Source organism: Borostomias antarcticus, assembly GCF_949987555.1.
Source record: "Borostomias antarcticus genome assembly, chromosome: 3".
NCBI classification, from domain to species: domain Eukaryota; kingdom Metazoa; phylum Chordata; class Actinopteri; order Stomiiformes; family Stomiidae; genus Borostomias; species Borostomias antarcticus.
In genome coordinates this window covers 36920522-36947738 of record NC_140236.1, presented here as the reverse complement: position 1 = coordinate 36947738, position 27217 = coordinate 36920522, and the positions used below count along the sequence as shown (strand labels likewise).

Genomic DNA, 27217 nt, shown 5'->3' with positions numbered 1-27217 from the left:
GTAGTCAATCTGTAGGCTACTGTGCTAACCATACAAAGGTTTGAAGTTGGATTTTAATTAACAACAGTGTATAAGTCGCACAATATATAGAGTAGGCCTAGACGCGGCTGCTGTCTCCGTGGCCTGTATCTGAGATTATTGGGTTATAGTCAAGATAATTTTCACTTCCTGTCTCTAAATTGCCAAGGTACTCTTTATCTGGCTTGTGGAAACCTTCCTTAACACTTGGGGGAAGTGAGTTGAGAAGACCCTCCTCAACCAGTAGTCCATTGGGCATCAGATTGAGACAACCCTCCAGCTCTGCAGGGAGACTGTCCAGCTGGTTCCCCCTCAGGTCCAGCAGAACCAGGCTTGTGAGCTCACACACCAGGCTTGGCACCACTGACAGACAGTTGTGGTTTAGCAGAAGGGATTTAAGCATCTTGCTTTTAAACAATTCATCTGGGAGCTTGTCAATCTAGAGTGAATGAGAAAAAAGAAAACAGAAAATAAAGCTAAACAGACCCTCTCAAAAAGATGTACTGTAGTCTTTAGAATAGACATTCTACCTGGTCATACTCCTTCACACTCAGACACACAGCAGCATCCCTCAAAGTCAAGGGTCACTCAAGTCAGTCAACTTTTTCCTCCTGGTGCTTTGTAGATTACAAGTGTGACTGTTTTGTACTGTATAGTTTATAAACCAGCTGAGGATTTTAATGATTTAATCATGTGTGGGCTAATTTCTTTATTGTTTAGGCTTGTATGTGCAGCCGCTACAACTAGTTTTATACAATCTATTTTGTAGGCTACCACAGTGAACTAGAGGGGTGATAGCTAGATTAGATTGTAGCCTATCAACCGGAAACTCTGAAAAAAAAGAGTCAAGATTATGCAACCCTAGCTGACCCCATTCAGTGCAAGTCATCAGAGTGTATTGTGCTGTGTGATTGAGACATTTAAGTAGGCTAAAGACACTCTGTTCTGACAACTTCAGTAGATAAGTTGAAGTGCCCAGGTAAACCTTTCTACACACTAAGAATGCTTTCTATGAACACCCTCAATATACAGTATGTTAAATGAATGAATATACACAGCAAACTAAGGCACATCCTTACATTGTTGTTGGACACATTCAAAACTTGGAGCCTCCTCAGGTCTTGTATTTCTTTGGGGATGGCAGAGAGTTTGTTGTGGCTAAGGTCAAGATGGAAGAGTCTACTGCACAGGAAAAGTTGTGAGGGTATACAGCTGATATAGTTATGACTTAGCTGAAGATACTCCAGACTCTGTAGGACTCCAATGTGGACTGGGATGTATGTGATACTGTTGTAGTTCAGCTTCAGGCTAAAAAGCTTTGGAAGGTGTTGAAAACTTATGATCTCCTCAATTGTTTTAAGGTTGTTTTCTCTCAGATCAATCTCTTGCAGGTTCTCCAGACTGAAAATAGGGCTTGGTATCCGCTGAAGATCACAGTTAAGCAACTCTAAGCAGGTGAGCTGTGACATCATCTTCAAACCTGGCAGGATAGCAAGTTGGGTGCCTTCATTGTCTATGAAAAGCTTCTGTATTGAGGGAAGTGAGTTTGTAATCACTTTTGGCAGTGCAGTTATACTGCACTTGAGGAATAACACTTTCAGATTCTTGAGCTTGGGTAGGCCATTGGTGAAGGTTCTATTGTCCTGAGGAAACATATTCCCATACAGATATAGCTCACACAAGTTACACAAGCTGAAGATCCACCATGGGGCCTGATCCACCTCTGTGACTTTCATCCTAAGGATCCTCAGCTGCTCAGAGAGAAATGCCAGTGCCATAAGGTCCACTGTTGATGGAGAATGGTCAAGCCACAACTCTCTCAGATTCACCAGCTGGGTGACCTTCTGTGGGAGTCGAGCATCTGAGATCAGCTGCAGTTTAAGAACCTCGAGCTCCCTAATATCAAACACAGCATCTGGGATTCCACTGAGGAGCTTAAGATGGATCTCTACCTGGTCCTGTTTGTTGCGCGCCAATTTCTTAGTTAGTTTCTCCAAAGGCCACAGGTAATTTAGATTGAGCTGTCTTAGTTTCTTCTCACTGACCTCAGACAAGAACACGGCAAAACGTTTTGAGAACAGGGGATTGTACTGGTCAAGGAGATGTAGGATAAAGGCAAAGTCATTCTTGACATCGGGAATGTCACTAAAGCTGCTTTCCTCACACACTGCATCAAAGGAGTATTCCCGGAGAGAGGACCTCATCATCCACCAAAAACTGTAGAGGCACGTCAAGCCATAGATTATCATCAATGCTGTGTACAGTAAGGACAGGAGCCAAAAAATGTTGGCCAATGAGTGAACACAGTGAAAAACCTGAAATGGCATCAAAGCATGCGTTTCTACCACACAGTCGACTCCAAACAGGGTTTGTGAAGCTGCGTAGGGGACGTACGCCAGGGTGAACAGGAGAAACACAATCTTTACGACTATCTGCCTCATATACACATGATAAATTGTGTCTTTTTCCTCAACATGAACTTGAAGCTTCTTCACCTTTTCAAAAATAGCTTTGGCCTGCTCTCCTTCCTTTTTGTCAAGCTCTGTTCCCATTGGCCTCCTGCTCTCTTCTGATGTTGACGCCTGGGCATCAAGACAGCACGTGCTCATAGATGGCTGAGCGACTCCTTGCTCTGCAACAGTCTTTGACAGGGCGCGGGTGGTCCACGGTGAGTCACAACATTTGTGTAGGATGGAGATAAAGTGCATGAGCCTGGAACTGGTGCTTGGGTACTTGAACCAAAAGTTGCTAATCACCACAAGGGCTAGCGTCTGTAACATCACAATATAGGGGAAGAACTTGGCAAACCAGTGAAGGTGCTGTTCATAGCATATAGCATCTACATAAGCATACTGCTGAAGATCCAGTTTAGGGGTTCCCATGAAGACATGTGATGAGCTGGATTCGGCAGCACTGGCATTCAACGAAGTGCCTCGATGCGTGAAGCTCCCACAAAAGTCCTGTGATGTCATTTGACAGGGGACACAGACAATCTTGCGGAGGGTTAACTGTAGGGTGCCTCCCAGGGTGCCTATCATGAACATCATGATGGAGAGGTAATGGGTGAAGACGTCCCACCATGGCTGAAGAACGCGGTATAAAGACTGACCGCATGTAAAATCCTTCAGTTCTCCCTCTGAAAGCATCTCGGTTACCTATGATGGGATTCAAGATGAGTGAAATGTAACTATAACCTGGGAACATTATAGTGGGCTTGTGACATTGATAACCCAGATATTTCAATGAAAAAAAAAAACTCTCTAAGCACTCTAAACTAAAGACGACAGGTCTGAGACCAGGTTAGGCTAGCTAAATATTTATATTTCATAGCTATATTCTTCAAAACCAGTGATAAAGTATAGTTAGCATATCAAATGGATCTTGAGTAAACTACTGTAAACATACATGAGTAACTATATCTACGATGACATATGCCAGCTGCTGGCTAGCTTTACTTAATAGTTTTGTTGTAAGAAAATCCTGTAGCCTACCTGGATTATATTTTGGCTCAACTGTCAGTAAAACAACTTTTCAACAATATCTACTACCACTAGACATAACATTAAGGCATAACTTTAGTTCCAAGCAAACACAATAAAGATCAGACTTAGCAACTGAGCTATAGCAACTGGCCTGGGACCAGCTCGTGCGTGCTGTCAAGCCAACGGTCGACTGGATCGTCAGATCGGGTCGATTAATACTTGAATTAATACTTTAGCATTATTAATACTTGAATACCATTAGAGTAAAGCGCGTTTATTTATGTATTTGTGTCAATATCTAGATTATTATTAAATAAATATAAGTGTGATCTTTCTGCGTGACCTAACTACTTTATCAGATCATGATAACAATATTACGTTTTTGCGTGATTTGTATCTGTAACGGTTTCCTCCAACCTGTGGGCGTGGCCTCCAAACGTGTCATCACGGAGGAGGCGTGTCCTCCAAACGCGTCATCACTGAGGAGGCGTGTCCTCCCAACGCGTCATCACTGAGGAGGCGTTTCCCAGCTGCAAGGTGGCCACGCCCACGTCTCCTTCACTGTGCGTCCATGCTAACTGCTGGGTGCTAACGCAGTCAATACTCCCACACACCGTTGATCTTTGTTGATTTTATTGAGTCATCATCTTGATGTGAGTGAGCCACATTTGAGCGTGTAGTGGTACTGAGCGATCATGTGCTGTAGTTCTAAATTAATTTATGTATTAGTTTCGAACAGTTCAGGATGGCTTCTGCTCGCTAACATGCTATATGGGCTTACTAGCGTGGTAGATTAGCAAGCATTTGGTTGAATTACAAATGTTTTATATTGGACGCACACGAAATTGGCATTGCATTATATTCATTAATTGCTAAACATTGGTTGATGTTGTGTCGCTAGTGTTGTGTTGCACATCCACATCTGTGTTTGCAGCTAGTCAATACTATCCTTCTGATTGGATAGAAGTAGGGGCGAGGATCTGGTGAATATTTGATTAGCAAAACACAAGATAGTGCATGCAAGATAGTGCATGCAAGATAGTGCATGCAAGATAATGCATGCAAGATAGTGCATGCATGCAGACATTAGCTAGACATTCCTGTTTAGTGTTTCACAATCATATAACGTTAGAATATCAGGAGAAATTGATAAGGGATTGGTCGGATTTAAACAATGCTTTAACAATTGATTTGTCATGCATTTGTGAAAGTAAATGTCAGACCGCCCTCTACCCTTGATGAGGGATCATAGCTCTTTTGGCAGATTTATTGCACCATGTGAAAAGTAGTGTTGCTATCTGGACCTCCTCTGATTTCTATTGTAATTTGCAGCAGACATGAACATAACTCAGCATACCCTCCGATGCTACAGGTCTGCAAGTCGACTGGTAAAAATAGTTTCCACCAGGAAGTGTTCCTCATCACAAGTATGTTACAAAATATATAAGCCAGCCTCTTAATTTTGAACATGGCTACTATTTTTATTTGTGTGCATAATCCATGAATATTTCTCATTTTTTCAGGCTGTCATGGCACAGAGACATAAAAACTCCAGAAGGATCGAGGGACTTGACAAAAATGTGTGGTAAGTTGAACGTATGAACATGGAAGTTTGAAAATGCTCATACTGATTAATTATGTACGCAGTGACTAATGACTAATGAAGTAATTAGCCTAATTGTCTTCACACCAGGGTGGCCTTCACCTCAGTTGCAGCAGACCCCTCCATTGTCAACCTGGGCCAGGGGTTTCCAGACATTCCTCCCCCAGCGTACATCAAAGAGGGCCTCGCCCAGGCTGCACTAGTGGACAGGATGAACCAGTACACAAGAGGCTTTGTAAGAGGGCATCTTCCATTTCAATATGATACAGAGTCTTGATTAACATGAGTCTTCCTGAGACTCAGGAATGACTATCTAACGTATAGTACCAAGGAGCAGGATACCTAGTGTACATCCTGTAACACAACCACTTACAACACGATATCATACCCCCCCCACCACCACCATTTTGTAACTTGTAAATTTGTAATTATTAATTGAGTATTAGAGTTTATCCGTATCAAGTATAATATTAGAGCCGGCAGCAACATTTCACTGTGACTGTACACAGTATGTGTACAAATAAAGAAATCTTGAATCTCGTACCCTCATTAACCTGTATGATAAGACATGAAATCGCTGCACATTGATATCCACCACAGCCAGGTGCATGGATGCTGAACTTTCTATTATTACCCGTACCAGTGATGTGTAACTCAGCCCTGAGCACTGCTCCTCCAGCTATCCTGTACATTATTTGCCAGTTGTTGTCAATTCATCTTTCAGTGTACATTGCATCCCACAGCCATGTATAGATGTGAAGCATGTCTTTGTCTATTCCTTTCTTCTTCCCAGGGTCATCCGTCTCTGGTGAAGGCTCTGTCTCAGGTGTATGGTAAAGTCTATGGCCACCAGATTGATCCTTTCAAGGACATTCTGGTCACAGTGGGTGGTTATGGATCGCTATTCAGCTGCATGCAAGGCCTGGTGGACGAGGGAGATGAGGTATCCTGAGTTTAAAAAAATAAAATACTACATTATTTCCTGAGTATCAATCTGAGTTTCATGTAAATAAATGCTATCAATCTCTTTCTCTAGGTCATAATTATTGAACCCTTCTTTGACTGTTATGTACCCATGGTTCGAATGGCAGGGGCCACGCCTGTTTTTATACCACTACGTCTTGTAAGTGTGCTTCCAGTCAACATATTTGGTTGTATGCGACAACGAACAGAACCTTGTTGACTGAGGACCAGGACATATTTGAAGACGTGTCTCTCTTGTGCCGTCGCAGAAGTCCGACAAGAAGACAAACATCACCAGTGCTGACTGGGTTCTTGACCCAGATGAGCTTTCTAGTAAATTCAACTCTAAGACCAAGGCCATCATAATCAACACCCCTAACAACCCCATTGGGAAGGTTTGTACAAGATAGTTCTTCTGAAGCACTAAAATTGAGTGGTTGCTATCTAGCCCACTTGCTCCACATGCACATATCCAAGCTGTTTCACATTCAGTACATTTGACTGTAGACATCACGTAACGTAAAAAGCCTCAGAGTGCCTTGTAAGTGAGTATTTTCAAAATGATTGAACCCTGTTCCAGATCTTCACCAGGGATGAGCTACAGGTCATCGCTGACCTCTGCCTCAAACACGATACCCTGTGCTTCAGTGACGAAGTGTATGAGTGGCTTATCTACAAGGGACACCAACACATCAAAATAGGTACTTTGTGGTGCTGTTTGTGGAAAACATTGACTATGAGAAATAGCCATGGTTTGTGTTATTGGGTGGTTGCATGCTGACTGTTCCATCTTCTTGTGGGTAGCCACGCTTCCAGGCATGTGGGACAGAACTGTCACCATCAGCAGTGCAGGGAAGACCTTTAGTGTAACAGGCTGGAAGGTTGGCAATGCTTACACCAACCTCACTCTTTACATGTTTCTTATTGATGCCCACTATTTCATAGTCATACATGTCTATACAGACATGCTTCCGTATGTATATACAAGTAATCAATCTCCATTTTTTGGCATGCCAGCTTGGTTGGTCTATAGGACCAGAACACTTGATAAAGCACCTTCAGACCGTGATGCAGAACACCCTGTATACCTGCCCAACACCTTTACAGGTAAAGCTAGCCAACAATAGAAAATACAACTAAATAGGAGGTCTATTCATTCTCCTCAGAACAGGCTGACCTTGATCTGTGGGACCGCTCCGTGTGTTTGTGCAGGAGGCTGTGGCCCAGGGCCTGCTCCGGGACTACCCGCTCATGGGCCAGCCTGAATGCTACTTCTCGTCGCTAGCCGTGGAGCTGGAGGGGAAGAGGGACCGCATGGCTGCCATCCTGCAGGACGCTGGCATGTCTCCCATCATCCCAGAGGGAGGCTACTTCATGATCGTGGACGTGACGGCTCTCAGTGAGTTTATTATTTATCTCTCTGATGCTGTAGTATTCACGGTGCACTGCTCAGGGAGCACAAACCCTCGTCTGTGGAAAATGTTTTTCCTTATATACCGAGCCATTAGGGCGGCTGTGACACAGGAGGTAGAGCGGGTCGTCCAATGATCGTGGAGTCGGCGGTTCGAATCCCACATGTCGAAGTGTCCTCAGGCGAGATACTTAACCCCAAATTGCTCTCCATGAGTAAGCTAGCACCTTGCATGGCAGCTGCCGCCATTGGTGTGTGAATGGGTGAATGAGAGGCCATTGTAAAGCGTTTTGGATAATTTGATAAAGTTCAGTCCATTTACCATTTAAAGATTACGTGATCTATGGAGGGCTATGCCTAGGGGCCATGTTTTTACCCTAACAAGTAGGGTTCCCACAGTCATGAAATTCCTGGAAAAGTTATGAAATTATAAGAAAAACATTTTCAAAGCCTGGAAATTATTTGTAATTAACAGAATGTTTTGGAAAAGTTTTGAATATACAGTAAATACTGTTTTTGCTGCACCCTATCATCGCTATATAGAATGTAATGTTGAGCTTCTGCTTAAAGGTAATTCAACAAGGTAATGAATGATGCTGTAGGGACCATTGCTCCCATGGGGGCCTAAGCTGTCCTGTCCTCTGTCTCCATGCTGTGCAGATAAGGATCTGTCACATATGGAAGATGAGCCATATGACTACAAGTTTGTGAAGTGGATGATCAAGGAAAAGGTAACGTGAATGAAAGCTTTGACATCAGATTTTGCAATAGAATGTTACAATGTGGTATAAGAGGACGTTTATAACATGCAGGGTTGTTTCTGTTTTCTGTCTTTGTAAGAGCAGATTACGCCAACTTGTCTAAAAGGTCTAGTTTCATAGAAAACTAAAAGGTCTAGTTTCATAGAAAACGGTCCATGGAGCTGTTATGGGTGCTTTGAAATAATGTCTTCACCTTTTTTCTCTCTGCCACAGAAACTAGCAGCCATTCCAGTTACAGCGTTCTGTGGGGATGCATCCAAGAAGCAGTTTGAGAAATACATCCGCTTGTGCTTCATCAAGGTAAACAGAACTGCTCAGGACTGAGGTTGTCATGATAATGTGTGTACCTTTCTCAGGGGACATTCTGTCTGTATTTATCCCTCTGTATTTGTGTGTGTAGCAAGACAGCACTATTGATGCTGCAGAAGCCATCCTGAAGGACTGGAACAAAGAGCTTCCTGTTTGATGCCCTGTCTGCTTGTCCACACACACGGCTCCTAGGTATCTGTCTGCTTGTCCACACACACATCTAGGGATCGGTCTGCTTGTCCACACACACATCTAGGGATCTGTCTGCTTGTCCACACACACATCTAGGGATCGGTCTGCTTGTCCACACACACATCTAGGGATCTCTCCCCTCAGAACACAGCAATATTCAACTAGAGGACATTTTGTAAATCAACATTCTGGATAGATACAGAACATTTGATTGTTGCAGAGACACTGTTGCTTCAATAAGTTAATATATTTTTAGAATGATGGACGTGATTTATTCCTTTGTTGTTGTGTCTCTTTTTCATCTGTTGAATTCAAGAGGATGCTAAATAAAACTTATAAAACTCTACCTTTTCATGATATGATAACATAGTGGGATTTAATAGACTTAACAGACTGTTTTTATGCAGTTGTATTCTACAGTATTAACTGTTTTCCCCATATGGCCAACTTGGTTTGTTTGGATTGTTATTGTGAAAGATAATTTGTTCAAAATAACTTGGCTTCTTGGCCAAGTAAAGCTGTACTACAAATGTGAACATTGTCTTTCACTCGTCCCAGAGAGAATCGCTCGTCGCTTACATACTTTTGTCATATTAGTTTATACAAGAGCAGATTGATCAGAATCATTCACAAGTCAGTTCCACACAGCTTATTAGATTTCAACACAGGGTGTTACAGGGTGTGATGGTGCTTTGTGTAAATGGTAAATGGATTGCACTTATATAGCGCTTTTATCCAAAGCGCTTTACACTGAAGGCCTCTCATTCACCCATTCACACACCAGTGGCGGTAGCTCCCATGCAAGGTGCTAGCCTGCTCGTTGGGAGCAATTTGGGATTCAGTGTCCTGCCCAAGGACACTTCGACAGGAGGAGCCGGGATTCAAACCGCCGACCTTACGATCATTGGACGACCCGCTCTACCTCCTGAGCTACAGCTGCCCTCAAAGTATATGATACTTTGAATATCCTGTACTTACCGTAAGTATTTGATATTTGTGTGCTGTGACAAAGTGGGTGAGAACACACCACTATACTATCAGTGATTGTGCCACATTGCTTACCAATTCAACCATTGTTAATTATTCTCTTTGTTACTCACAACACTATACTTACCACACGGTCCAGAGGCAAAAGGCACCCAAACACTTGTGTTTATAGACTGGATGACATGTTTTGGTGATTAAACCACCTTTTTATTATATTGGAACAAGTTTCTGTCTTCTGCCTCTTAACAGGTGTAGATATGCGTTTCTAACACTAGGGGTCAGTATACTCCCTAATAGATACTGCAGTATACTGCAAATACATATACTATGAATTTACTGGCCTTTCCAGGCAAACTGGTTCTCAGTAGAGGAAATAATCATGTATTGCCAATGACTGCTACCTAGTTGGAACCTTTTGTTTTTATTTATATTATATTTAACTATTATGCTTGCATGCTGTACCCTTTATCTATCCCTGTCCAATGTTAACTCTGAAAGGACCACTACACAGTTATAAATAATTTGTGATTGTCAGCTTGTTTATCAGATGGAGTATCTGGCCCAAGTCCAGCTTCATCTCTTGTGTTTCCTCCTTCCCGTTAGTCACCTCGGGTATTATTCCAGAAGCAAAGAGAGATTCCCACTGGCTAATTTCATGACTTCCTTTTCCTCTTCCTGTCTGGTAATCAGTCCTCTGTCCAATGGAGGTTGTTTGGTTTGTGTTACCATGTCAGCCGATCATGGTTCTTCATAGGCCTTCCTTGTAAAGTGCTTTGGATAAAAGCGCTATATATGTGCAGTCCATTTACCCCCATGTTTTTCTGGTGCTAGTACTTTCATAAAGCATGGAGATCCCCTTCACATGGCCCGTCTCTCCAGTCTGTCCAACCAGGCGGACCTGCTGGGCCAGCTGCCTCCAGTCAGAAACTCGCTGATTCTATCAGTGATACTGGGATAATTAGCTCTTTTTTTTTTTTTTTAAAGGCCACCCTATTCTTTGTCTGAAGATATGTGTTAACTAGAGCTTTGGGGTGGTTTGTCATGTTAGACCTGCATTACTGGCTATTCAATATCAAGTCCTTGCAAATGTAATGTGTTGTCAAATACGTTTTTGATTGTGAAATGTCCGTAAAAATAGGTCACCCAATAAAATGACAAATACTTTGTTCTGATATCAATGTATTTTATGAGTTTTGGGATAGTTTTGACATAAGGTCTCACTATAAGCCACATTGAAAACTACTTGAAATATCTCAATCGTCTGGCTCTTTCCTATCATGAGACAGTCTAAATTAGCTGTCGTAGAAATGACAAGAGCCCCAGAGCTGGGAAACCCTGTAAAGATGGAGATCATCAGTCAATACACTGAGAAGCCAGGTTGGTGGTCTACAAACAATTTATCACTTTAACAAGTGCTATCTGTCCTTTCACAAAACCAGACTAGCACTATATAATGCCTTTTAAAATACAGTGACAAGCTACTCAAACTCTGCTAGTGTATAAACCAGCCATATATATAATTTCTCATCATTAATAATATAGATCTTTCTATACATTTAGAACAGCTCTTAACTCTGAGCTGCTAGCTCTGCCTCTCTGGTTTTAAAACACCTGCATCCAGATATTCTATAAAACACATCAGATTCAACATTTTAGTGTTCTTAAAAAATAAGTATAAAATTAAAACTTTCTTTTTCATTATAACAAAATACACGTTGTATGGTACTGGGGATTGTCATTCAGAACCAGACCAAGTCCAAAGAGCTGGAAAAGAAACATTTTGGCAACTTTGGTAGGTTTTGAGTGATGGTTACTGCTCTGACGTCCTGTGTTACTGTACATTTAAGGCAACTTTAAATAAATACAAGGATTAAAAACAAGTGTTCTAACAGTAGTTACCATGCAAGTATGTCATTTAGACCATAATGAATTTAGTATGCGTCCTTTAGCAGGCATAATTGAAGCCATTTACTTGATCCCCGATCACCGGTCTATCCTACATGTAGTATATGAAAGTAGGCAAAAGAACTGAGGTTGATAATTCAGATGAGCAGGAAGTATTTGATTTGCTGGTCAATTCAGAATCTATCCCAGTTTTCAGACAGCATTTGTATTGGTGGTCAATTCTGAATCAATCCCAGTGTCCAGACAAGACTGGATGCCAGAAGAGGTTCTCTCTATCTGTATCAACTTGATAGTTAAAAAATAGTTTTCAAGAAAACACTTAAAACAATTCAATCCCTTATGGCACAGACAGCAACTAAATCAATGTTGATGATATCCTTGGAGAGGTCGTCCTTTTTCTAGCTGCTGGCTGGCGAATCGCTCCGTTTCAGTTCACAGTGTTGAGCAGGGTGCAGTGTTGAGGACTAACACCAGTCTGCAATATAGTCAAAGTCACCAAACATTTCCTGTTCCATGGACGTCAGAACCCTGGGCTCCCGGGGCGGGGTCAGGACCGGCGCCTCGGAGGTGAACTCGTCATCAAAGTTGCTGACGTCTTCTCTGTCCTTGATAGTTGGAACAAAAGGAGGAGGCACTCTCTTGGCAAGCAGGCCGCTCCAGTCCACACTCTGAGAAAAACACAGAGACGGGAGATCAGAGGGATACAACGCTTCTCTCTGACTCACATTACAGACAATATATTATATTTATATAACATATATTATTATACAATGGGTAGTTCCGACCTCGCCATCTGATTGGTTAAGAGCCGTTGTATATGCCATGATATACCACGGGCAAAGCCCCTTTACTGTTTTATGTGAAATAATACTGTGCCAATTATTACTGTCTGTAAAAACGTTAGTTCCATTGCATAACTGTCTGTTGGTTACATTACGGTTTCTCCTCAAGAAAAATGGAAACATTCAATGTGAAATTTGAGTTGTTTCATCTGCCCTGTAGCCTACTACTGGTTTATTGTCAGCACTTTTACAACTCGCAGTTGCACAGCAAAGGTACAGTACAGTAGGCTAGACTCCGTTCATTGCTAGCTAGGTTGGTCACGAGTATTAGTTTGGTTGCTAGGGCTCATTGTTCGTCGCTTTGAAACTCCATAGCAATGTGATAGTTTTATGAACTACCTTTCTTGGCGGAGTTCAGTACAATCGATATTAAGACTGAAATAGTTGGGTTGTGGTATATTGCCAATATGCCACGGGTTGTGCTGGTCGACGGCACTCTGCTGCGCCTCATGCCTCTATGACCGCAGAACAACCCACGGGATATCGGCCATATACCACACGCTCTCCTGAGTTACTGCTTCAATATATTGTAAACAATAAACGGGGACATACTTTGAAGAATGGATGCTTTTTAACTTCCTCTGCATCTCTCTCGCCAGCCCCAAGACGTCTCTCTGGATTTCTTCTCAAAAGCTGGGATGTAAAAGTTCCACAGAACATGGAATCACATTACATACACTATCTAATCATACATACACTATCTAATCAATTGTACTATATTTTATAAGAGCATTGCCATAATAACTCAAGACAAGCTAATCCAAATTACATTCTGTGATTTAAATCAAGATGTCTTCAAGGCAAAGCTCACCCTTCTCATAATGGAGATGGCTTCAGTGGAGAGGAATCTTGGGTAGCGAACTTCATCGTTGACTATACTGTCAAACACTTCCTCTTCATCGTCTCCTGGGAATGGAGACTGTGGTCCCAGGAGAAAAGAGATGAGTAGATTTGCCGACACAGTCTGAGTCAACTGAGCCGCAGTATCCAGCAGGTGGAGAAGTGCGTCTCAGAAGCAGATGAGAATAGCTGATAGTGTACAGACACAGCCAAGCACTCACCTCCCCAACCAGCATCTCAAAGATGAGCACGCCCAGGCCCCACCAGTCCACGGCCCGCGTGTAGGACGTCTCCGTCAGGACCTCGGGGGCCAGGAACTCAGGGGTCCCGCAGAACGTACTGGTCCGGTCCCGGAACCCCATCCCTGCAGGGAGCACAGCATCACACCTCTGAATGAAGACAACATGATTTAGACTAGACTGTATATATATATGGATGGATGTGTGTGTGTGTGTGTGTGTGTGAGAGAGAGAGAGAGAGAGAGAGAGAGAGAGAGAGAGAGAGAGAGAGAGAGATATTTAAGCAATAAACCACGAGAGGCCGTGTGTTATAGTGATTTTATAACAGCTAGGGGGCGTTGTTAGGCACGACACGAAGCAGAGTGGCTAAAACCCCCCTAGCTGTTATAAAATCACTATAACACACAGCCTCTCGTGGTATTGCTTAATTATGGAACTGATAATTATAGATTTGAAGAGTCACCTTGTTCCTGTGCAGACATTTTGCACTCTTTCCATTTTTCACCACCTACCTTCTTTGCAGAGACCAAAGTCAGCGATCTTGACGTAGCCCTCTGTGTCCATCAGCAGGTTATCGAGCTTCAGGTCTCTATTGGGGACATTCAAACGCACCTCAGAGGGAATGTCTAGACGGTACTACTTCACCTTCACTAAAGTGACAAATAGGTCTTGTAAGACCTCTGAATGTGTGAACACACCTGTAGACGATCTTATGGTCATGAAGGTACTGCAATCCTAGAACCACACACGCAGCATAGAACCTGTGGGGCGGGGGCAGAACAGAAGCTTTAAAAGCCTGATTACCTGAACGGACAGACGAGAGAATGAAGATAGACGCGGTGTGGCTACTCACACTGCCCGGGGTTCGGAGAAGATATCTGCATGGATGTGCATCATGAGGTCGCCGCCCGCAGCGTACTCCATGACGAAGCACACGTGCTCGTTGGTCTGGAAGCAGGCGAAGAGGTTGACCAGGAAGGGGTGCCTCACGCTGTTCACCGTCTCGAAGATCCTCTTCTCACACATGAGGCTGAGGTCAGATCAGAGGTCAGATCAGAGGTCAGATCAGAGCGGCAGTCAGACACCTATCGCCACAGCCGTTAAAAAAACTGCTTGACATTTGTAGTGCATCAAAGATGGCAGACTACCTAAAATGGATAGGATCTGTATGTAATTGAAATTAGAATGCAGTTCACTCTGGCTATTCTTTTTAAACCACTGAGCTTCACTGTTACTTTGAACAGTCCTACCTGTCCACTTCATCACGGGAAACGATGTCCCCTTTCTTCAAGGCCTTGATGGCAAACATTTCACCAGTGCTTTTGTATTCTGATAAGAGCACCTGTTGAATTTAAGAGTGATTGGAAAGTGACAATGATTGTGACGTTGGAAACACAGGGAGGAGGGAGGTGACGTCATGTATGGACATCAGACTGGCTGTATGACAGGAAGACCATACCTTTCCAAAGTGCCCTCTGCCTAAAACCGCCAAACATTTGAAGTCCTTCAGATTGAACTGGAATTCTCCGCTAGTGATAAAGAAATGTCTCACATTTAGATTCACATCCAGTCTTAGATTATTATTTGCATTCAGAGAGAGAAGGAGAGAGAGAGAAACCTTGTTTCTGTGGTGTGTTGGACAGCTATGGGCCCGTGGTCTGATGGCTGCTCCACATCTTTGTCCTGATCTGATTTACCCATCATGCTGATCCTGCTCTCATTCAGGAAGTCAAACGTAGACAAGGCATCCTGGGAAACATACCAGAACCCAGGTTCAAAGAGAACTGATGTGACATTTATCAAAAAGGGATCATTGCTATTTTCCTTACAGGGATATAAGACTATTCAACATTGCATGACTACTATTCAATATCACATTCATAACAACCTGAACTTCTTGTCCATCGGGGGTCTTGCTCTCTAACATCGCCTGGTCAATGTCCAGAGCCACAGCGTGCCGCTTTGAGGAAGGGAACGAGGGCTCTTTGTCCACGTTCAGTTTGGTCACTGTAGAGTCACTGTGGGGAGAGAGAGAGGAACCTCAGAAGTTGGACAACAACATGCGGTTTCATATCCGAGTCCCTGTGATTGGAGAGTTGTGAGATGTGTGGTCAGTGGTGACCTGGTGCTCTCGGGGGCCAGCTCGGGGCCCGGCGGGCTGAAGGAGTTGTTGACAGAAGGGATGGCTCTCCTCATAAGACGACCCCAGGTGGCAATGTTGATGTTCATCTGAGTAGCGCGCAGGAAGGTTTTACCTGGGGCACAGCAGGACACACGGTCACAGCAGGGCAGTTGAACAAAGTGAGAACATGACACATTATCTTTGAATTCATAGTCTCTACAAGCAAATAAGATGTCACTATCGAGACCTTGCTGTTTCGAGAAGATTTTCTTTTGCCTTTGTAGTTTCGGCCTTCTTTCAATCACAGGGTTGAAAAATGTCACCTGCGGGGGAAAAACAGTAACAGGAGATATTAAATTGATCATACATTTATACTGTATATAAGTTAGGACAGTTAACATGTAGATCTATTCTACTGTTGAAGATGAAGGATCGTGAGCTGCTGCGGGGGAAGTGGTCTGTACCTCAGCGAAGAGCGTGCCCTCTGGCTCCAGGTAGAGGCACATGCCATGGCGCTGGTTGTCCAGGAAGTCCTCCAGCCGTAGGAACTTCAGAGCGCACATGGATCTCCAGTCCCGCCAGTACACAGCGATCTCCAGCTCACGGGACTGTGGGACACGGGATCCATCGTACCATACACTTTTAATTTGGTCCTTTTTTGGCAGATGCTGCTTTTTATTTTATTGCTCAAGTGCACAATCAGTAAGCAACGAGGGTCAAGTGGCCAGGCCCAGTCTTGAACCAGCAACCTTTCGGTCACTGGTCAGATACTCTAACCAATGGGCTTCCTCCCTATCGGCCACGCCCTCTCATGCCTCCAGTACTAGCAAACAGTAGCCATGACCCTTCTCATTATTTCTATTCAAAACGATAATCAAATATAAAGCGGTAGGGGCTGGAGCTGCTGCCTCCGCGACCCGACCCCGGATAAGCGGATGAAGATGGATGGATGGATGGAAAGGTACAGAGGTAGGGGCACTTCCTCAACTATCATTCTTGTGTTTGACACCGTAACGCCATGATATCAAATGAAGATGAGTACTTGTAGGATTTCTTTAGTTGTAGGGTGAATTCAGATAAAAGGCTTCTTCAGTCCTGTGGCTTGACCACCTCAGACTGGAAGTTGTGTATCTGATTAAAAACCAGACTTTGGAGGACTAAAGCTCAGTGACGGCTGCCCCTGGCATGCAGAGTTAGTTGTACAGCTTCAGATTACCCAGCAGCCCTCATTTCCTGCCTTGAGACTGGTTTTTGTTAGAACAAATAAGGTGTCAGTGAAAAATCAATAAAGTGCTAAAACATGGAAAAGCAATATCAGACCAATAACAAATATGTTTATTTTACACAGGACAGGGTTGTTATTAGATATAAATAGTGTTTATTTTTACGAGAGCTGTTAGGATTATGGTACTTGAAAGTGACATAATTCTCTAGAGCTAGAGTGAGAGTAGTAACAATACCCTGTCCAGTTCCAGAGTGAACATCTGGTCCCAGGACTGGTTGCTGACTGGCCTCCAGGTCGTCTGTCCCACTAGAGAGTTGTCCAGCTTCAGCACAGCGCTGATCTCATCTGGGGAGGGAAACCAGACGAGCTCAGCACTGACTCCAGCTCTCTCACATTCCTCTCTGCCTGTCAAATCAATAAGCATCCGCTAAACAAGAAGCGCGCCGACAGAACTGGAGCAGCACTCAACTGGACAGGTCGTCTGACTTGGAGAGGGGCCGTCCGCTCGCTCCCTTGTTTCTGTTGGCGCGGCCCAACAACGAGGATCGGTTGTCACCGGGGCTCCAGCCGGGCAGTGACGCAGAGGGCGCCTTGGAGCGTCCGGGGACGCTGTCCAGCAGGTCCTGACAGCCCATCATCCTCACCTCCAAGGTTCCTAGGAGACACGGCAAAAGTGAGGCTTGAGTCTTGAACTGGGGAGGGGCTGTGTGTCCAGGGCAGACGTCATGTGGATCATGTTGTAAGGGACAAGGTCTTGCCTGTCAGAGCTGCAGGCTTGGCCACCGTGATGTACTGGTTGTGCGCCGAGCGGATGCTCTGGCGCGGGCTGAGGGGTGGGGACAGCGCCATGGCCAGCTCCTCCGTGACCAGGGCGCTCTTAGGATGGTTATCGGGCAGCTCGCTCAGCCTCTGCTCCAGGGACAGCTTGAGGAGGTCCATCTTCTGACTGGACTCATTAAACGTGGACTGGGCCTGGAGAATAGGACACGCCCACATCAGGTAGGCACTCAGGGAGACAGCGTGCTGTGATGGTAGCCATGCTGGTCTCTCTGTGTGACGTTACAGAGACCGAAGTCCGTAATCACACCGAGACACGGCGCTAGGAACGCGTCGCCGCATCGTCTTCCTATCGTACGCCGCTCCTCTCTTCCGCTGACGGTAGCGTTTTTTCTAGCGGATTTTAGAAACCCGTTGAAGGTTAAAATGTTCTCAACTTTTCAGCTCGAGACGCACATCACACTGATCACTGGCCCAGGCAGCCCATCAAATCATTTTTTATTACGTTTTCAGGCGAGAAAGTAACCGTGTAGATTCCCAATACGTGATCAGTTTAACCAAATAATACCCGTGTTCTAGTGCTGGGGAACCTGGATAACTATTTTATCCAGCTCCACAGACACACCGAGCTGTTTTGTTTCAGGTGGTTTTGAACACGTCTTTAGCGATGCGTCGGTGTGATCACGGCCTGAGAGAGTTATCATAACTCTGATTGCAACTCATGGTCACATAATGTATTAGTTTTCATAACGACCAACTCTTCCATTTGAATCTGTGTGTTGAAAGGAGCCTACACAGCTTATGCCATCCCCATGACTATGATGACCCACTTGGACGTTGCTTATGGTGCGTTCGTTTATAACTGGGAGGTGGCAAATTCCGACTTGCTACTAGGAATGATTAAATAAAACACCGCATGAACTCGCACTTCCTCGTCGCAAATTCGGATGTTTCTCATCCCCCCAGTTGCTCGAATGCATAACTAGGTAACTGTGATATAATGGTATATAGATATAACTAGGTAACTGTGATATAATGGTATATAGATATAACTAGGTAACTGTGATATAATGGTATATAGCTGAATGCACACAGGTCGGAGGTAGGTATTTTGCCACTTGTGACTTGCCACCTCCGACCACGAACGAACGCACCATTAATACACTGTATATATCCAACATCAAACCTCCATCATTGAGGTCAGTAGTACTGTATTGATACCCAAGAGGAAATTACCAGGGTATAGAGATTAGGATGAGAGCTGTCCTGCCCTCAATAGATGGAGTCTTACTATGTCACCTCAGTCTGATGAAGAGCATGGTGCTGGAGACATTACTCTGACACTAGACGCTAATAAATCAGTGAACCTGGAGCCTAGCAGAGTGTTCTCTCGTTATCTGACCTCAGAGAAGGCCTTCTTGTCGGTGATCTTGCCAGAACCCAGCAGTCTCATCACGTTTCTGGCACCTTCTGCGACGGCAGATTCTATCCGAAAGTGATGTCTCAACTCCTCTATCCTCAGGTCCAGAGGACTGGTGAAGGGCCGGGTCACAGAGACTGTGTGGGTGAGAGGCACATCAGATTCATCATTCTAACAGAACCCTCTGAGAAAGTCTACTGTACAGAGTCCTCTTGGGAAGAGGTTTGTTTAATCCACAGTGATATTCATACCATCACTATTGTCAAAGTTCCCGTTGTTGTTCTGGCTGGATTTGAGGATCTGCATCCTGATGAACTCCATCTTCATCTTACTGTCCTGGAGCATCTGCTGCGCTGTTGCTAGCAGCTTTCGATCCTGCAAAGGTAGACAGAACACACACACACACACACACACAGAACACATACACACACACACAGAACACATGCACACATACAGAACACACACACACACACACACAGAACACATACACAGAACACATACACACAGAACACATGCACACACACAGAACACACACACACACAGAACACATACACAGAACACATTCACACACGCACACATGCGCACACGCACACACACACACACACACACACACACACACACACACACACACACACACACACACACACACACACACACACACACACACACACACACACAGGTGCATAGTAATGATGAAAAGTTCCCCTGTCCATTCATTTATAAATAAATCAAATGACCTTCATGGTAAAAGGGTAGAAAGAACAGAGGTTGAGAGAACAGCTTCCTGTCACACCCTCCCTGCTTTGGTTGTGGGAGCTGTAGTATTGAGGCTGATACCGACCTCTCCCTCAGCCGTTCACACGGGAGGGGTTGGGCCCTCAAACAAATGACTGCTGCCCGTCTTTGTTACAAAACAACGTGGAGAAACAGGAAATTCAAACAAACCAGAAGGGCAATTGGCAAGCTGCTTAAAGGCATGCCTGAAACTGCCGTGAATCACCCCCCCAGAACAGCCCATGACCAGAGAGAGATGGGGGAGAGCGGCTACCTTGGACGATCCGTTGGAGTACATCTGGATCATATTTTCTGCACCTTGTTTCACTTTCATCTCAATGTCATTCTGTTTCTTCAGCGCCGCTAATCTGCAGCGGTTTGTGCTCGTCCGCTCACTGCTGGGGGTGTCTGGTGTAAGCTGGCATTCTGAAACTACACAAAACAACACAACAACAAATCACAACAACAAAACAACAGTGCGTTAAATATTATTCAAATATTACGTGATGAGATTTAACATCAATTTGCTGTGTTGTATCCGGCCAATAAACAGCTGATAGCAAAAGTCACATGGCTGGATGGATTAATGATGACAAACGAACAGACTTTTCCACAGTCACTGTTGTGTAAAGAGGAGTTGAGCAACATGATTAATCATCAGATTGAGAGGTAGAGCGTTGTTAGGGCTTGTGCAGACGAGCTCCGTTTCATCACCAAACAGGTTTCTATGAAACGTTTCGAGGTGAAATGGAAAATAGCACCAATATAAAAAGGACCTCTTCCTTTTTCTAGCACTGACTTCTGGTGTCACTTGTTCTTGCACGCACACACGCACACACACGCACACACACGCACGCACGCACGCACGCACACGCACGCACACGCACGCACACACACGCACACACACGCACACACACGCACACACACACTTGTATATAAACAATATAAGAAAATTTTGCAAGCTAAAAATATGGCCATTCTACTTATCATCAAAGAACTCCCTAGTAAAAAATGTAAACACAAATGTCCTTCCTGTAGTCTACAGGGCCGATCACAAAGAGGGCAGACACACTGTACGCACTACTGTATGCATTCTCACACAAAACAAATGTGTGCTTGTTCAGGGCGTGATTTAGTGTGGAACACTGTACACTGCAGAGCGAGGCTGTAAAAAGACTGTGCGTCTATGAATGGTGACTAGAGTGGAGCAGGTTTGAAATCCACAAGCAAACGTTGTATTCAGAGTGTGGGAGTGCACAGAAAGAGACAAGAAATGGGTTTAACTGTCACAGACTGTGAATGATACTGCGGGGTTCCCTCTCTAACAATCTGAGGGCAGATGGATGTACATGGATTTTGATGTTTCTCACATTACCGCTATCATACCTAGGAGTTCCTCTGGGTCCTTCACCACAATGTGGGCGTTGAGCTCCTGAAGTTCCTGGTGCATCTCCTCCAGCTTCTTGCTGGACTTCTTTAGCATATTCTCCACATAGGCCAAGCTCTTCTTATCGGTGCTGACTTTGCGGAGGTTCTCTGCGCCTTCTTTGATTTTCAGCTCCTTGCGTATCTCCCTTTTGATCTGGTCTTTGATCTCATCCAGCCTCTGCTGCACCATGGCGTCTGAAAGGTCCAGGTTCTGACCCAGACCCAGCTGCTCAGACATCATGTGAACCCTGGTGTCTCCCTAGAACACAACAACAACAACAACACAACATTAGCAACAACACCACTCACCCATCACACTACATTCTGCACACACACACTGTACATACACTCACCACAACCCATTCTGTATATAGTACATATACTGAAATTGTGCCTCCCCTTTTATTTTTTAATTTTAACAGTATGTCGTAATTTCTACATTGCGCTGCATTTTGTTGCACTGTTTTATGTATTTGCACTGTCCCATCTTGTCCTGCGCCTGTACTGTCATGTACAACAGCGTACGCCTTAACCCTAGTCAGATTCCCAGTATGTGTGAACCATATACACAGCAATAAAAAGATCCTGAGTCTTGAACAATCAGTCATCCCTTTAACCAATAATGTTCACCTGCGTGTCTCACATGGATCAGCAGTGGCTGTGGTTATGTAATGGCATAAAGTCAGCGCTAATCTGTGACTGGGGAGGTATGGGGCCTCTCAACGGTACTACTTTACACTGACCTCAAAACACGCCAGCTGACCTTAACAAAGGGCCATGGTCACACAATGGCGGGAGGAGTGCCTTGCCTTGAAACACGTCACTGCCAGAGACTACACCTCAACACGGACAGCTGCATACATGCGTAACAGGTCTAGAGCACTGCTGCACATAGTCCCTCAACACACGTACACGCACGCGCTCACACACACACAAACACACACACACCAATTCAAGGATTAACATCAGCATTCCTTTACCGTAAAGTCAAATAGCTGTTGTACTTCCGGTTTCTGTGCATACATACTGTAGCTATGAATACTATTTTGTATCGGAGCAGCACACCTTGTGACTGTGACTCCATGAACTCGCTAGTCTTCATTTAAAAACTAATTTGAGGATGTTGTTGACACCTTGCAAGTCAACATTCTCTCAAGTGATACCAAGATCAGTGATGGGGATTTTTTTTCACTTCAACTTGGGCTGCAATGATCACACAAACACAGGTTAGCCTACCTACCAAGCGCCTGGATGCAAGATTCATCACCATACTGCACAGCTTGGTGTTCACAACCAAAGTTATACATGTGCATAGTATTCTAAGGTCACATAAGTAAAAAGATTAATGATTAGCTTTTAAGACCACTATAGTGTTCAGAAAAAGGACCGTTATTACCAGAGTTACCATATTACCAGCTCAGATGTGGGCATTTTAACTGTAAAATGTCTTCCTGTTTTTCAGTCTAAGGGAGACATTAAAAAGTGTAGAAGCTGATAAATCCCCAGTGCCTTGAGACACAACCATAATAGAACCAGAGACTAGGATCTGTTGAGTAAGATAGTCATGCCCTTTGTTTTCTTGAAGGTTGTTCCTTGGACATCAGAATAGCTGATAAGCAGTTTGGTGAGGACAAATCCGGCTAAGCCTCAAACTGGATAAGATCCTACTGATGCAAATAGACAGGTTTAGTATCAGTTTCAGGATGGTCTTAAATAAAGAACAGCTCGGTGCTCAGACACCTGGGCCCGAATCCATCGAGTGTCTCAGAGTATAGGACCCTGAATGAAATGAGATGGAGGAGGAACCTGATCCTAGATTAGCACTCCTAGACGCGTTATAAACAGGCCAGGACCCATGCAACCATCACCCATACATCATCCAGCCTCTTGAAGACTGATGTTTCAGTCATCAAAGATCAGGTCACAGCAGCTGAAAACATTCCATTTATCCACAGGTATTAAGGAAAATGACTCAGAGAGATTTTGCGCTTTTGTTTCCAGTACCTCTCCCCAGCTCCACCCTGCAAACACGCCCTCCTTCCAGTACCTCTCCCCAGCTCCACCCTGCCTCCTTCCAGTACCTCTCCCCAGCTCCACCCTGCAAACACGGCCTCCTTCCAGTACCTCTCCCCAGATACACCCTGCCTCCTTCCAGTACCTCTCCCCAGCTCCACCCTGCAAACACGGCCTCCTCCCAGTACCTCTCCCCAGCTCCACCCTGCCTCCTTCCAGTACCTCTCCCCAGCTCCACCCTGCAAACACGGCCTCCTCCCAGTACCTCTCCCCAGCTCCACCCTGCCTCCTTCCAGTACCTCCCCAGCTCCACCCTGCCTCCTTCCAGTACCTCTCCCCAGCTCCACCCTGCAAACACGCCCTCCTTCCAGTACCTCTCCCCAGCACCACCCTGCAAACACGGCCTCCATGGCTGAAGGAGCGTTGGAACTGAAATCCTAACCGCTGCCTTATTGCATAATTCTAAATCACACTGTTAAGACAACAGGTGGCCATGTGCCCTATCAGGATACAGAGGGGTGTAGCCCTCAGTGTGAATGGCAACATGCTTGGCTCGATTAATTCACATTAACTATTAACATTAACTCTCCCACCCTCTCTTCATTGTGGTAAAGGAAGGCTGTATAGATCCTTGGCTCAAAAATGTAGCCTACTAACCCTCTTATTAGCGTGTTGAGAGTGAGCTAGCCTATAGCTAGACTATTGGTAGTCCATCACATAATGAGCTAGCCTATAGAACCTGTTGCTGACAATTCCCACAATCCCACTGAATCTCACTGAGACATGTCACATGAGACACGTCAAATAAACCCAGTCATCTAGACCGTAAAGTAAAGATGAGGAGTAGACTAGGCTACGGATCAAAATGATTCATATTCCCTCCTTGACCCTCAGCCTAGGAGATCAAAGGTCGTGCGTCTCCATGGTGTCGCATTGATGCACACAGTTGGATACACTGTAGACTCAGTTGGATACACTGTAGACTCAGTCGGATACACTGTAGACTCAGTTGATACACTGTAGACTCAGTCGGATACACTGTAGACTCAGTCGGATACACTGTAGACTCAGGTGGATACACTGTAGACTCAGTTGGATACACTGTAGACTCAGTTGGATACACTGTAGACTCAGTTGATACACTGTAGACTCAGATGGATACTCAGTTGGATACACTGTAGACTCAGTCGGATACACTGTAGACTCAGTCGGATACACTGACTCAGTTGGATACACTGTAGACTCGGTTGGATACACTGTAGACTCAGTTGGATACACTGTACTCAGTTGGATACACTGTAGACTCAGTCGGATACACTGTAGACTCAGTTGGATACACTGTAGACTCAGTCGGATACACTGTAGACTCAGTCGGATACACTGTAGACTCAGTCGGATACACTGTAGACTCAGTCGGATACACTGTAGACTCAGTTGGATACACTGTAGACTCAGTTGGATACACTGTAGACTCAGTTGGATACACTGTAGACTCAGATGGATACACTGTAGACTCAGTTGGATACACTGCAGACTCAGATGGATACACTGTAGATATAGTTGGATACACTGTAGACTCAGTTGGATACACTGCAGACTCAGATGGATACACTGTAGATATAGTTGGATACACTGTAGATATAGTTGGATACACTGTAGACTCAGTTGGATACACTGTACTCAGTTGGATACACTGTAGACTCAGTTGGATACACTGTACTCAGTTGGATACACTGTAGACTCAGTTGGATACACTGTACTCAGTTGGATACACTGTAGACTCAGTCGGATACACTGCAGACTCAGTTGGATACACTGTAGACTCAGTTGGATACACTGTAGACTCAGTTGGATACACTGTAGACTCAGATGGATACACTGTACTCAGTTGGATACACTGTAGACTCAGTTGGATACACTGTACTCAGTTGGATACACTGTAGACTCGGTTGGATACACTGTAGACTCAGTTGGATACAGACTCAGTTGGATACAGACTCAGTTGGATACACTGTAGACTCAGTCGGATACACTGTAGACTCAGTTGGATACACTGTACTCAGTTGGATACACTGTAGACTCGGTTGGATACACTGTAGACTCAGTTGGATACAGACTCAGTTGGATACAGACTCAGTTGGATACACTGTAGACTCAGTCGGATACACTGTAGACTCAGTTGGATACAGACTCAGTTGGATACACTGTAGACTCAGTCGGATACACTGTAAACTGGCAACTTCCCAGACTTTGTCCGACAGCGACACGCTATCAGAGTTTACAGGTAGGCTACTCGAGACATTCATACATGTAGGCTTATAGGAAGCAGTTATTTCGGAACTGTAGATATAATAGTAAGACAAACATTCAGTAAGCCCCAAAAGCTGTTAAATCGATATATTTCTCAAATCGGATGGAGTTAATTACCTGTAGAGAATCGTCCGCCGCCATCTTCGCTCAACTTTCCAACTCGGGAGAGGACAGAGGACAGAGGAGAGAGGACAGAGGACAGAGGACAGAGGACAGAGGAGAGAGGACAGAGGAGAGAGGACAGAGGACAGAGGAGAGAGGACCGAGGATCTGGGACCGAAACCACGCAGTAGGAGTTAGGCTACATGAGGAAACACTAGATTCCTCCCATCCTGTTTCTTCCTTGGTTTCTTTGAAAAACAACAACAAAACATCAATGCTGTGACGTCCAGTGCGATAGGAATTTCCTCCAGACGTTAGGTTACACTAGAGCCTATTCTCCTGGCTGTGATGTCGGTTTATGAAACAATCCCAGCATCTTCATGCGTAGAAAATAATCTGTAAATAGTGTAGGCCTACAAACAGGCAAATAATCTGTAAATAGTGTAGGCCTACAAACAGGCAAATAATCTGTAAATAGGGTAGGCCTACATACAGGCCTAGTTTAAAACGAGCTCCTCACCGAGTTAGAAAGTTGAGCCCCGGAGGTTTGAACGCACTTGGCTCTCCGGGTTTCGCAGTTGATAACACTTCCAGTCACGTGATCATAGTGTACACGCCGCCCCACAGGTCGTTTTCCCAGGAAGTCCCTTCCTCCTGGTAGGGTGTGTGTGTGTGTGTGTGTGTGTGTGTGTGTGTGTGCGCGCGCGTGTGCGCGTGCGTGTAGTGGGCATATAGGCCATGCCTTTTGCAGTTAGTTATAGCCTAACTAGTGCATAGGTGGATCCGTTGTGTTTTGTAGGTTATATCAATCAATCACTCTATCTATCTATCTATCTATCTATCTATCTATCTATCTATCTATCTATCTATCTATCTATCTATCTATCAGAATCAGAATATATGCCACTGTACTTTTACATACATAGGCATTTTTTCTGACACTGGTGCTTACAACAAAACAACAATGGACAGATGCAAGGACAGGACAGGACAGGACAGGGATTGTAAAGTGCAGTGATACAAATATAGTGCCAAAAGTAGTAGTGCAATTGGACTACATAGAGTCAGTGCAAAGTCAGTTTAGTGCAAAAGTTGCAGGGGCCGGGGGAGAGAAAAAACTGCCTGTGACGAACAGTTTAAGATATTTGCATTTTCGCATTTGATCTCCTTAAACTAGTCACCCAACGTATATCACATTACCGCAAATCAATTTTCCAAAGCAAAGCTCACGTTAAAATATAGGCTATTTGCATTTTCGCATTTTACCTATTTTTCAAAAGTGGAACGTGATTGCTTTAAAACATATTTTTAAATTGTTCCCCTTTTTGTGCTGACAAACTCGCCCCAGATAGTTCATTGTCAGTAGTTTTTATTTTATATTATTTTCGTTTGAATCCATTGAACTCCTGCGCTATATTCTCTAATCCACCTACGCTAGATTCTCTACTGCGCTATATTCTCTAATCCACCTACGCTATATTCTCTAATCCACCT

At 44.4% G+C, this 27217-nt stretch overlaps 3 protein-coding genes across 6 annotated transcripts; 1 reads left to right on the top strand and 2 right to left on the bottom strand.

Annotated features, from left to right (window-relative positions):
- Positions 1-97: 97 nt before the first annotated feature.
- LOC311307395 (volume-regulated anion channel subunit LRRC8B-like) lies at positions 98-3164 on the bottom strand (the record flags this gene model as incomplete). Its single annotated transcript, XM_084436189.1, has 2 exons — positions 98-457; positions 1098-3164. 2 exons carry the CDS (start codon positions 3162-3164, stop codon positions 98-100), a joined length of 2427 nt encoding a protein of 808 aa, XP_084292315.1.
- A 904-nt stretch (positions 3165-4068) lies between these two features.
- On the top strand, positions 4069-9074 carry LOC311307039 (kynurenine--oxoglutarate transaminase 3-like). Of its 4 annotated transcripts, XM_084435781.1 has the most exons (15): positions 4069-4153; positions 4833-4927; positions 5024-5085; positions 5194-5338; positions 5897-6046; positions 6140-6226; positions 6336-6461; positions 6647-6767; positions 6871-6947; positions 7084-7173; positions 7279-7465; positions 8138-8208; positions 8452-8538; positions 8639-8739; positions 8836-9074. In XM_084435781.1, the coding sequence occupies exons 2-14, from the start codon at positions 4838-4840 to the stop codon at positions 8702-8704; spliced, it is 1359 nt and encodes a 452-aa protein (XP_084291907.1). In that variant the 5' UTR covers positions 4069-4153; positions 4833-4837; the 3' UTR covers positions 8705-8739; positions 8836-9074. The 4 variants fall into 4 exon arrangements, with proteins under 4 accessions (XP_084291907.1, XP_084291905.1, XP_084291906.1 ...); XM_084435779.1 differs by having other exon boundaries at positions 8639-9074; XM_084435780.1 differs by having other exon boundaries at positions 4070-4153; positions 4836-4927; positions 8639-9074.
- Positions 9075-11012: 1938 nt separating this feature from the next.
- pkn2b (protein kinase N2b) lies at positions 11013-26260 on the bottom strand. Its single transcript, XM_084461821.1, has 22 exons — positions 25739-26260; positions 21257-21557; positions 20145-20302; positions 19348-19471; positions 19079-19233; positions 17658-17871; positions 17369-17554; positions 17135-17244; positions 16139-16282; positions 15922-15997; positions 15675-15807; positions 15441-15570; positions 15171-15301; positions 15012-15081; positions 14803-14894; positions 14406-14582; positions 14251-14313; positions 14065-14141; positions 13535-13677; positions 13285-13392; positions 13026-13106; positions 11013-12299 (listed from the first exon to the last, which is right to left on the bottom strand). The coding sequence occupies exons 1-22, from the start codon at positions 25760-25762 to the stop codon at positions 12096-12098; spliced, it is 2901 nt and encodes a 966-aa protein (XP_084317947.1). The 5' UTR covers positions 25763-26260; the 3' UTR covers positions 11013-12095.
- Positions 26261-27217: the final 957 nt, after the last annotated feature.